The sequence below is a fragment of the Poecilia reticulata genome, linkage group LG11 (genome assembly GCF_000633615.1).
Source record: "Poecilia reticulata strain Guanapo linkage group LG11, Guppy_female_1.0+MT, whole genome shotgun sequence".
In the NCBI taxonomy this organism is placed as follows: domain Eukaryota; kingdom Metazoa; phylum Chordata; class Actinopteri; order Cyprinodontiformes; family Poeciliidae; genus Poecilia; species Poecilia reticulata.
In genome coordinates, this window is record NC_024341.1 from 9,151,303 (window position 1) to 9,164,273 (window position 12,971).

General features: G+C 38.7%; 1 protein-coding gene across 16 annotated transcripts in view; it reads right to left on the reverse strand.

Moving 5' to 3' along the window:
* The window catches only part of adgrb2 (adhesion G protein-coupled receptor B2), a 280,838-nt gene that overhangs the window by 189,260 nt on the left and 78,607 nt on the right, over positions 1 to 12,971 (reverse strand). For all 16 annotated transcript variants that reach the window (XM_008421604.2, XM_017307461.1, XM_017307460.1 and 13 more), the window contains one exon: positions 1,959 to 2,862. In XM_008421604.2, the coding sequence (XP_008419826.1) occupies positions 1,959 to 2,862 (904 nt within the window). The remainder of the gene's footprint in view (positions 1 to 1,958; positions 2,863 to 12,971) is intronic.

Sequence of the window (12,971 nt, forward strand, 5' to 3'; positions counted from 1 at the left end):
ATTGTGCTTCTGTGCTGTCATACATGGCAACAGCTTGCATCAAAATCATGTCAGACTTGATGGGTGACGGATTTATCATTACAATCATTCACATTCACCCCATCTCAGGCGAGTTACCGTCAGGCCTACAGATTGCATAATTTGTTTGTCAGATTCCATCCATCCATCCGTCTGCTGCTCATCTCATATTGGGTCGCAAACATAAGTTCTGTCAGTTTCGTGTCTGGCCGCCCCCAGGTTCTCCTCAAAGTGGGACATGATGTTGAAACTGTGAACTCCCCCCCGCACCACCCCCTAGAAAGCATCCTGATCAAATAGCTGAACCGCCTCAACTGACTCTTCATCTTGGAAGAGCATTGGCTCTACTTCCAGATCCCCATGGATGATGGAGCTTTTCACCATATGTCTAAGGGGGCGGCTGGCCATCATACAGGGAGACAGCTCTTTTCAAGCCTGTATCTCACACTTGTTCTGATGAACCATATCTTAGCACGACTGTTTCAGAAAGTAAATGTACATTTATCCAAAAGAAACTTTCACGGACACCCTTTGGTTTCACAATTTAAAATGTATTCCTGAGCTCAAGACACAGAAGAACAAAAAACTTTTAACATTTAAGCTCAGCTAAATGTCTCTTGCAGAGACAATGAGACATCGGATAATGAGGATCTTGCAACCTGATGTCCTTTTCTAAGGCTTGACCACACCCTTAAGGCCACCAAGGCCTCTATGAAGTTCTGGCCAACTAGTGAGAGATAAGAGCAGATAATAAATCCAGGATCAAGACATATGATTTAGTTCCTTAGCAACTCGGTGAACTGATATGATTCAGACCTTTCCTGTTAGCACAGAGTTGCTATATCGCTACCACATTATACTAAAGTAAAATAGGGGAAAGACTATCTCACCATCAGTTATTTGTCTGCCTCCTTATTTCTCCCTTTGTGAGGTTATTAGATGATATGATCTCCAGCTGCATAAAGCCTAAACAAAAATAACCTTCCTAGAAGCTAGACGAAACTCTCCCTGGAGTTCTGCGGATGTGTTTACTATTCAGGCCAAGTTTTGCAGAGGTATCCTGGTTCCACATAGATGTGGTTGCTCTTAAAGAGGCCTGGGAGTTTCTGTTCAATTAGAGACAAAGAAAAGACAATTCAGAATATCCTGTATATTAAATATATTCATCCAATGTGATTTTAATGGAATAAATAACCTAGTGGTAGTGATGAAGGCAAATGATTAAAGAAGCTTCAGTGCACGCGCTTGTCACTTTTCTGTTTCTGCAAACCGATTATTTATGTACATTGCTTAAGGCACATGAGAAATTATGCAAATGAAAGAAGCAATCATCTTGTGTATAAACGGATTATCTGCTTCATGTTCAATTTATTGATGTATAAATGACCATTTGCGCAAATTTGTGCCCGTCGTTGCGCATCTGATCCCCTCCGCACTGTGTAAACAGACCGTTTCACACACTTGTGCCGCACGCACACAATGATGTGATGCCTGTAGACCGATATAGGAGCCACACCTCTTGCCCACATGGGGGAATCTCTAAAATATAGATCAAAAGGCAGAATTTCTGTCAGGCATTACTAATCTTTTGATGAGAGGTTTAAAAGGCTTCCTTTGAACTGCCTCAGTTCTTAATTAAAGGGCAACACGCACAAGACAAAATTCAAATAATAAATTCTCTATCAAGCAGAGAATTTTGACCTCCCCGGGGCGATATAAAAAGACAGGAAAACAAGAAGGACTTCTCACGTCTGTTTGTCGAGTACACAGGCAAACAACTGCACACATGAGATAAAAAAGCCCTTTGAATATTAATGTTCGGTCAACCACGTGCCATTTCAATATGTATCAATGCACGTTGCATTAAATAAAGACCTGCACAGAACCGATATGAAAACGGTGTAAGCGAGACAGAAAACAAATTGGATCATAAACCCTACCTTGCCTGACGTCTCTCGGTGCTATGGCGATTGCATCGTTGGAATGAAGTTCGGTTACACAGCAGTCATCAGGGACGAGGGAACCGTTGCTGAAACTGTGAGGTGTCTCCGGAAGTAGTGGAATCGGCGGCGCCATGATGTTGTGATTAGGACAAATGCAGCCCGTTTGCGTCATCCCACAAACATCCCCGTCAGAGGTCTCCTGGTTCCCAGTGGGGTCCGTCCGCAGACACTCCTCAAACCAACGACAGAGCACGCCGCAGGTGAACTGACTGGAGTTCTCGTTGTTAATGAGCAATACCTCCACCAGCCTCTGTTCTGCCAATTCCTTTGTTACCTGAGGCTCATCTGCAGCAGGGTGTCTCGTCAGACATAGCTGAACAAAGTTTTTATCAAACTGCAGGAAGGAGTAGGGTCTGTCTGAGTTCAAGGGGCTGCCGCATAGATCGATGGTCTCCTGATCCCTGGCTGTTGCCGTTTGTAGATGGAGAGGGCAGCTTTGATTGGCTAGGTGGTGGTCAAGGGAAAGGAGCATGGGGTGGTGCATTTGGCAGATGACAGGGTTTCGGGTGAAGCGGAGGTAGAGGGAGTACTTTGTAGGATCTGGATTTTCCAAGGACCACGAACAACCAGGTGTCCTGAAGGGAAAAAGCTCCCTTAGGGAGAAAGAACCATAGAGCACCCCTGCTACAAGGCTGGAGCATGGTGAGGAGACGGGTGAGGGGCCCCCTTCTGCCCCTGTGCTGGGGATGCTTTCGGCAGCCCCATAGGCAACCTCAGGCAGGGTAGAGAGAGGAGCTAGAGCGAGGGCAGACAGAGCAGCCAGGGCCCCAGCCACGGCCAGGAGGGAGGACAGCACAGACAGACACACCCCACCAGCAGTGTTCATCCTATGACATTCGTCCTGCAGGGGGAGAAAGAAAAGAGAAATGATCAACATCGGACCTATTTGGTAGCATCCGTATACAAAACTGACAAAAATCAACATGACATAGACAAAAGACAGACTCAAATGTGTTATACAAGTCGATACTAAAGTCGCACGTCTGGTTGAAAGCGTTTCTCGAATGATTTGTGCATCGCCTCAGAGGATTACAAAACCAACTTTATGACAGCAGTTCTCCTGAAGTTTTTCAAACGCACAGACACACAAGAACTGTCAAAAACACAAACACATCCCTGCTGGGCTGGATTAAAAGGGCTGATGACTTGGCTGTTGAGACATGCACTGTGGGGCCTGCTCTACCCTTTCCTGCTGATATGTGCGCGTGAACAGATTTGTGCACACAAACAAACTCCCATGCACACACACTCCTGTCCCGCTGAGCAGCTCCCCTAAGGTTCTGGCAAACTATTACCATCACTGACACAGTGAGGGTCCGCCAACAGCCTGATTTTGACTCACAGAGTGTGCACACACAATACCGAAAAAGAAAAAAAACACGGTCTCTGCATACAATATTTTTCTTCAAGCTACTTGAAGAGTTACTACTCTTGCCGTGTGTCTACTCGATCACGCAAGACATACGAAGCATCTTGGCAAAAACGCAATTTCAGGAGGTTTTGCGGAAAATGGGGCATTCTTGCCTCAACAAGCAGTACCAAGCTGAGAATAATGTTCATTTCTCCGGAATATTGGCAGTGAAATCACACCCCGGCAGTTCCTCAAATATCTTAAAGCAATTTAAATGTTAGAAATGAAAACATAACTTCCATAATTTAAGTATTTTTATTTAAATGATGCCTACATTTTGATTATTCCTCGTTTCTGATTTTAAAATTCTCTCACCTTACTAGAAATGTTTTCATATTAATAGAAATGAACAGAAGAATAAATGCTACAGCGCGCAAAGGTATCAATGTCTCCATTTTTCATTTTAAAGCTTCACAAAACAATAAAAACCCAGAGATCATTTTATGATATCTATTGGTGATGTACACATTTTGTTGCCACTGCTAAGTTAATATTAAACAACACTTTGTAACACAACCATCATCGAAATGGAAAAGATTGCTTCTACCTTCTTGAGCCACAAAGCTGTTCTAATAAGTTGTAGCTCCAACCATGTCTAGTGGTGCGTCTTTTAATTTATTACTTATTTAAAGTTGAAAGAAGCAACCAAGGTTACCAAATATGATATCTCTATAAAGACACCTAATTAAAGAAGACTGTGTGCGTGGCTTTCAAGCTACTTCCCTCTTGTTCCTAATTAATGACACACACAGTGTTAACCAGGATTTTAAATAAGAATCTCCAGAATTGCAAACATAGTTCACAAGGTCTAGGTAACACACAGCAATGACAAAACGAGAGCACTGAAAGGCAACTGTGTCTCCGATGTAGGAGGGGTAAGTTATGGTTAAAAGTCCATTAAAGGCAGCCAAAAGCTGGAGTTGAGGAGGAAGATTTAAAGGCAGCAGAGCATTAAAGGGACTGTAATTAAACAAACTACTAAAAAAGAAAGAAAAAAAATCATTGGAGATTTGCATCACTCACTGTAAAAAAAAAAAAAAAAGAATCATCTCCTATGGGGTTTGAGGCATTCTGCTGATGTTGACTCAGAGTGATGCATGAGCATAAAATGCTTTACAATTATGTTCAAGGACAGCTTGTTGATGTAGAAGATGTACATTATTCTGTCATGAAAAGGTCATGGAGAAGGTGTTTAAAATGAAAACTAGCGCACATTGTATGTTTCTAAATTGGTTGGGATTGGTTGAGAAAAAGGGGGAAAAAAACTACTTTAAATGCATCTTTGAAAATGCATTTTAATTTAGGCTCTTTTTTCTAATTTAATCTGTTACATCGGATATAATGGAGAGGGCTATGAAGAAAGAATCACACAGGCCAATGGACAAGCTTAGGCTGTATGGACTCACCACTTGTCAAGATAAACCGAGGTTTTAAAAGTTATCGTTATCAAAAATCAAATTTTTCATCAAACCGCTCAATGACTTGAAGAAGTTATTGAGTCATTCACTGCAAATCAGTTACTCAATGCAAACTGCTGGGTTTCTTTATTCTGTAAAGTTTAACTAGTTTGTATAATAATAGTGTCGCATATTAATCTAAGTTTGATAGGTAGGATCAACTGGAAAATAAGTACTTGGAATCTGTCTGATTGGATTGCATTGACTATTTGTAAATTGCTTGAGATGGTCTACAAATTAAATTGGGAATAACCAAGTCAATGTTCAAAATAACATAATTGTAATAATGAATACACTTATGGGGGTCTGTAGCAGAAAACACAGTTGTTACTTTTCTGGTTTACATATGAACTAATACATTATACAAGTTTGTTTAAAATGTTTTAAGTAGACATTGGTTATTAAGCCATAACAATTCCATACTGATGTATGTCTACTAATGTGTAGTGAGTGTAATTTTTAGAAACTATATGACTTTTATTTTTTATAGTAATTTTAAATTGCCACTAAATTGGCATTTCTTTCTTGTAAAACAAAATTTAAGGATTTCATTTCTCAATAAAAAAAAGTGCAAATGCTTTAAAGCAGAAACCCAAAAAAAGAACAATTTAAAGAAGAAAAAAAAGTTCTAACTTAGTGAATAAATAATTAAATAAAACCATTAAAAATTACCTAAATCCACACAAGTAGAAATACGTTTAAAACATGTTTGCTCATTTTCAGAAAATCTGAAAGTTTAGTTTCTCTTTCCCTGTCCCGCTTTAAATCCTTTGATGTAAAGACAACATGGAGGCCTACATATGTAGCTGTTACGACCTGCATTTATGTTTTTTCAGCGCCTGTTTTTCCTTCATTTCAGGGTCCTGGCACTGTTTCGAAAAAGCTAACCCACTGCATGCTGTGAGCTATGCTCCAGAGCATCATGCTACTTTGTAAAACAAGTTCATACGGTCCTCCAACTTCAAAACAAATATGGCGTGACATCATACATCCACAGCTGGTGACACAGTTACTCACGTTGCAGTGTGTCACAGAAATGTTGCATCAAGCTATTCAGTGGGAATATGACGTGCTGTTCTATATGACTAAATAGTTCCCTTGTTTATGGGCAATACATTGCCCACCGTCTATGCTCAGTTTCATCTTATTCAACTTTTTTTTTTATATATATTTACTGCACTAAAACTCAGTGTTTTTCGACAGAGTTTAAACTTGAATGCAGACTTAGTAGTGCAAAAAAAAAAAAAAAATGCATTTTATGGGTGAAAAAAAGTCCGAGGCGTTAAGCAAATTGTTTTTGGGACAATGAACAATGAATATTCATAAAGGCACATACTGTGTAAGAATAGGTCCTAAAGGGCTGCCTTCACGAGGGCATTCTGTCCCACTTCATTTCTAAAACAGCTCTTCACTTTGGGCATCCTTAAATATTCATCATCTTGGATGTCTGCTTTCCCCTCCTTCCACCTTGACATTAATGGCATTACCAAGGATGGCGAGCTCTTTCTCTGTCTCTCTTTGCTTTGCATGTCTTTTTGGCTTTGGCTTCAATTTTTTGATTCACTGAGTTGAAAACATTTTTTTTTGTATATATTATTATTTATTTATTTTGTTTCCCCACATGCTACATAAAATTTATGAAAGACAAAAGAGGCCTGGAAGCACAGCTTAAAGTATCACCCTACCACAGAGAGCAAAAAAAACCCAAAAAACTCTCATTTATCTTTAAAATATTTGAAGTTACCCTTACGGAAAGAACACGTATTTTCACACGTGACATGAATGAATTGATTGCAAACGGCGTACGCACGTGAACTCCCATGTTGAAGCCCATTAAATAAAGTCAACCGCTTATAACATGATGAGGTATTTCAGACAACTACTTAAAGCGCTTTAAAACATGGCGCCTCGTTCACCCAGCCACACTCAAAGATTCATATACTTGTATGCAGATGGGTAGCATTTTAGAGCCTTGCCACACACCACTGATATGTTTTGGAGGAAATTGGAATCAAACTCAATAACCCCAGATACCAGAAAACTCATTTTTCCTCTGAGCCATAGCTATTAGAAATGATAGCCCTGGGATTATGAGGATTTGAGGCAATTCTTGCCATACAAAGGAGGATCTAAGATATGTATAACAGGGCTTAAAGTAAAAAAAAAAAAAATCCTGAGCCTGAAACTTATAGTGGTGATAGAAATGAACTATACCGTTGCTATTGCAACAGTTCAATAAAAAGTGTCTTTGAATAGTGCAAACAATTGCTTCTAACAATACAATTAACAATACAATTAGCTAAACACTCAAACTTAAATAAGACTTCGGGACATTTCAACTCAAAACAAAAGGTAAAATGTCTGTGCCTTACAGGCAAAAATTCCTCAACATTAAATAAGAGTCCTTTCAGTCAATGTTTTTGCAAGTAATTTAGAACATGCAACATTACCAACTAAATTAGTTTCTCAGCATTTTTCGGTATTTTCACAGGTGTCTATGAAAAATGTAATGAACATTCAACTTAAAATTGGTAGGCCTAACAGCTGCCAGTCAAAGTGGAAAAATATTCTTGTTCTGTGCCATTTTCAAGTTGTTAAATATTCCACAAAATGACCAGATAAAAGATGTTCAACAATGTCAGTTTAAGCTTTGATCTATTTGCAAAACAACTGAGCTCTGTAACATTAAAACATGGACACAACTGTAACTACATTAATCATAGCTCTTCTTCTCTTCAGTGTTTCTGTCAGTTTCTGGTGGTGCAGCTCTGTGCTGCCTTCAGGAGAATGGGGCATCAGTGTATCATCCATAAAACTTCACCCACATGGCATTTATTGTGCAAACCAGAGCTTTCAACGGAAAAACAAAAGTTCCAGATCATTTTAATGCCATACAAATATGAGACAGAAACATGGATTATATATTTATATAGACCTGTCTATTGATTTATAGATTAATAGTTTTACTGGACAGAAATTACAAAGAACAAATCTGGTTCTTAATCAAATCCTAATGAGTCAAATTGTCATGAGGCTGATGAGTCATCAGCCTCATGACATTAACACTGACATGAAAAATAATATTGAAGAAATAAATATATCAAATCTAATTAAAAACATAAATAAGTGATAAGTTATTTACTGTTAGGGTCTGTAAGATATATTTATTCTCAGTATTAGATGTGGTCTCAACAAGCCCCATGGTATTTCAATAATATTATTTTACCTTTTATGTTAAAATAGTGTCTGTTTATTCTTGCCATACAATCCTCTGTATTAATTATTGCTCAAAAGGTCTTGCCATTCATTCCTCTGTATTTACTTTAGTTTCTTAGTTTATTCTTGCGTTTTGTTCTTCATTCATTTCCATTTAGTTTCATTTGATTAGTATTATCTTCTCTTGGTTTATTGCTATGTCCACTCTAGTTTCTTTCCTGTTGCTAGATTTATTTGATCGTTTATTGACGCTCACCACCAGTAATCTTCACTCATCACCTGCTGCGCCCCCTAATCCTCATGTGTTTCACATCATGTGTTGATTTTTCACTGTTGAGCGTCGGATTCTCTGTTTTAATGCCATAATTCACATCTAGTTCGTCGCTCCGTTTTATGTGCCGCTTCTCCTGTTTCAGAGTTTTGCGCAATGTGCGCGCCGTTTTTTTTGTTTTGTTTTTTTTAACCCCATATAGTGTGCAGCGGTCAGGAAGCGTATCGATGGGGAAAGGCAGACTGACATAAATCTCTTAAAACAACGGAAACAATTTCTGCATTCTGATTATTGAAATTTAGAAGTGCTGTTGTACCGTTGTTCTATTACCCCCGTTTCATAACGAACCACTTACAGCTCCGGTGTTAACGCTATAAAATGAACGCTCTCTATCGAGGTATCACCCATGGAGGGATTTCTTTATTTAAATGGGTTCATTTTTCAGAGGGATACACAGTGAGGGTATCGTGATTTTAGTAATTACATGTTTATAAGAGCGATTTTCTGTTGTGGAAGCGGGCAGCATCCAGACGGAAATAAAACACTTTTTAATATAAGTTGCTGCTTTGACTTGATCACAGAACTGCCAAAACATACGTACAAAAACCCTCAAAAAAACATAAAATATTTGAAAATCAGACAGCAGGCAAAGTGAATCTCAGCAACGTCATCAGCCGGTGTAAGGCTGACCTGATGCGGTGAAGTTACTGGTAGCAGGAGAACGGAGCTGCGCCAAGAAGCTACAAACACTGAATAGAAGAAGAGCTGCCAAGCATGATTTAATGTTACACAATACAGTTTTAGGAAGTTGCTCAAAGTCTAAACTGGTATTGTTGTGATTGTAAGGTGTAAAGTTAACCTTCGACCAAACGCCCCCCAAAGGAATCCCAGCGCCCCTCTTTTGTAAAAAATTTCCGCCAGCTTCCCGTCGTGTCCCCTTTCCTCTAGCCATGCCCAGCGCCACTGGTTTTTAATTCCTTTCTCAAGTAAACGTGTTTCTTTACCGGGTGAGACAAACTCCATCTTCTTTCATATCGCATTTGATTTAACCGCTGAACCGAACGCACGCGCTTCTTTTCTACAAACCGTTTTACAGTCATTGGTCAAGAACACGGGAGCTAGAATTCTGATTGGCAGACATCTTTGTCTATTATCTACAGTTTAGTTGAGGCGGGCCGTTTGGTCCAATGTTCACTTTGCTTGAGATGCCGGAAGTCTGGCCCCCAGACGGAGCTCTTTAAGCCCTGGTATAAATATGATCCTTCTTCAGAACACTTTGATGAAACTATGTAAATTATAAAACAGGGGCTGCAAACAGTTCTTTAAATTGAAGATAATACTTTTTGACACTGCAGTTTTCTAGACAATAAATATTTCTCCCAACACATCTATTTCAACAGGAAAGTATACACTGGGATATAAGCCTTCTCCTTTGACCGTCTGCCATTATATTATTTTAAGATAAAGATCTCCTTAAAAAAAAAAAAAAATGGAGTGGACGGTTTTCCACATTTTTTCTCATAAACAGATGTTTTACATGTGGCAACTTTACTGTGTTAAAAAAAAATCACTGGTGGAAAGATAAACGCCAAATTAAATACATTTCACCTCTGGCATGGTTTCCAATTTTTCCACATATTTTAAATTATACTATGAAATAACATCCGAAACACATGCGTCACATGTGGAAAACGTAGTAGTAATTACCGTGCAGTCATATGTGAAGCACATGTGATAAAAGCTTCCAAATTGCAATTTACCTGTGTAGTCTGCGCATGGGAAAATTGTAGGGAAACAAATCTGAACGCCTCCCGTGAGATCAGTGTTTTACCACTCGTGTTTCAAATTTAGAAATCGTTGTATAATAACATAGGAAATATGTTTAAGATGTGAAAATCACAGTGCAAAGTCACATGTGAAACACACCTGTTGTTCAAGTGGCTATACTATGATTTTCAATTATGTTGTGATGCTCGCTGGGAAAAATGTGTTTCAACTCTGGATATTATAGTGTGAAATCATATGGAAACAAATATCAAGTCAAAAATTGAGCCACATATGTTTTAAATGTGGAAATCATACTGCGGTGTTGAATACACCAGGGACACATGCCTCATGCAAGACATTTTCAACATGTGCATTTTTAGGTGTTTTCAAATTCCTTTTTTTCAATATTTAAATTCCAATGATGACCTCATTTTTCACAAAGCTGAATCTGTTGCCGGTCATATTTGTAAACACTGTTTGTACAAAAAGTTGAATCCCAGCGTTTCTTCCCGATGGAACAACCACAAACTAAAACAATATGTTGTTTTCCATGTGCCTATTTATGGAAGCGCCATAGTCTGGGTAGCCTACAGTTTAAAAGCTTAACCAGCTTCTGAAATGCCACAGCGGCATGCTGGGAAACCGCAAAGCGAGACACTTGCTATGACTGAATACTCGAATGCTTCCAGGTTGTGTTTAGGGATCTCACACTTCAGAGAAAGTAGATGCACTACTGAACTCCCACTGGAGCTTTTCCACTGTGTACAGTGAAACTGGGGCTGACTCTACAAAAAACAACTTGAAGTCAAACCTTGTTTATTATCCTTAATCTTGCTGATACTCAGGTTTGGCAATTCCGATTCGATTCAAAAATACTGCATTAATCCCCACAGGGAAATTAAACGTAACGCATATTATCCAGGATGCTGATGACTGTGTGCAGGACGGATCTCCTGTTGTGTTCTCTCTCTGATAGAGCAGCAAAGAAATCCGCTAGCTCGGTGTAGTCAGCTTCTTGTCCAATCTTAGGCGTTTCCCACAATTTGGAAGCTTTTATCACATGTGCTTTACATACTGTATGACAACACCCTCAGTGTATCAAGATCTGCGTATTTCAGCAGCGAGCTTGGACTTGAAAAGACATAGGGTCAACTCATTCCACCAGCTTTCCTAGTTGGGTTCAAAAATGACACGCGCGGCAGCATCAGCAGCAGCTTGAAAACACGACAAAAAGAAGCATAAAATGTTTGATTCTTAAACATATTTGAAAGCGTAAATATTTTTAACATCTGTAACTGTACCAAATATGCAGTAAATTAAACGTATAAGCATTAAATTTGAGAGTTTTCGTTTACCACCTGTTTTACTCAGAAATGAAAACGAAATTAGCTTACCACAAAAAGCATGTCTCTGTGCTAAAAATAGCTGATTACAAACCAAACCAAATTTAAAGCACCATACCAGGGACCTAAACAGTTTGGCAAGTTTACACTCATGAACTGAAGTAACTGCTCACCGTGCATGTCTGCTCTACTCTCCCACGCATTGACTCTGACAAAGGACCGCACACTTGTCCTAAATTCCCAGTCAGTTCCATTAAAGCTACATGTACGGCTTACCGAGTCGCCCCCTGCTGTCTGAAACAAGTATCTTCAAACAAGGCTAGCACCATGAAGAGAAAAATATGTATACTGTATATTTACTCCTTTTTGATTGTGCTGAAAGCAGATTCGGATGAACATAAAAGTAACAGTCACGTTGTCATAAAAACTACAAACACGATTATTTTCTTTTGAAGCAAATGGTGCTCAGCTCGACTATCACATGCTGCAAATTATCTCCTGTCAGGTACTTGTGTTCAGAACTTTATAGTGAACAGAACACAAATCGCACTAGTTGCTTCGGTGCTATCCAAACATTTTTTTTTAATTTCCGGTTTAATTGGATTTTTGTTGGTAGATCAGACAAGAATCATATTTAAAAGTCTGCTCCATGACTCTCGAAGTGCAGGCAGAAATAACTGACGCCATGATAATGTCTAGGATCGTGAAATTCTGTCTACGGTTGTCAGTTTGATTCCAGGTTCTCCCACAACATGCTGACTCCACGTCATGTTGTGAATCAGCCAGTGTGGTAATGGGTGGATGTGACATGTAGCGTTAAAAGTGCTTGGAATAGCTAGCTAGACTAGAAAGCATGATATAAACAGAACTCTATAAAAGCAGTGCAAATGCAACTTGACAAGCTTTTTCCGGGGTTTTTTTTTGTGGAGTTTTTTATATTGCAAGTTTCATGTGAAACCATCGAACATATGGAAATATGTTTACACTTTCAAGAACCACAATCCTAATGTCAACTGAGAAAAATGCTTGAGGCTGAAACAAATTGGGCTTCCAAAGTGTTAACAAAAACTGTTTTTGTTTTGTTTTGTTTTCTGAATAAAGACACTAATCAAAGTAAACTCTGCCATGTCAAATCAGGGATATGTGCTAATCAAATAAAAACTACTCAGCTCCAAGAAAGAACTCCAGACAATTAACATAGGACAGAAAAAGTTTCGTGAAATTTATTTGACTTTATTGTCTGTGTTACATTTGGATGGCTGATCAATTATATCTAGATTCATCATTGTAGTTAAAAAAATAATTATAATTTGAGATTAAAAAAAATAAATGAATGCAAAAACAAAACTGCATCTCATTTCCTCTTCTGTTTGCTAAACATAACGGTGGCTGTATTAAGTAAATAAATTTTTTTTTAATTCTTCACTTAATTGGGCAAGTCAAAATCGTCAAGCACAAACAAGGAAAACAATAGTTTTGTAAACT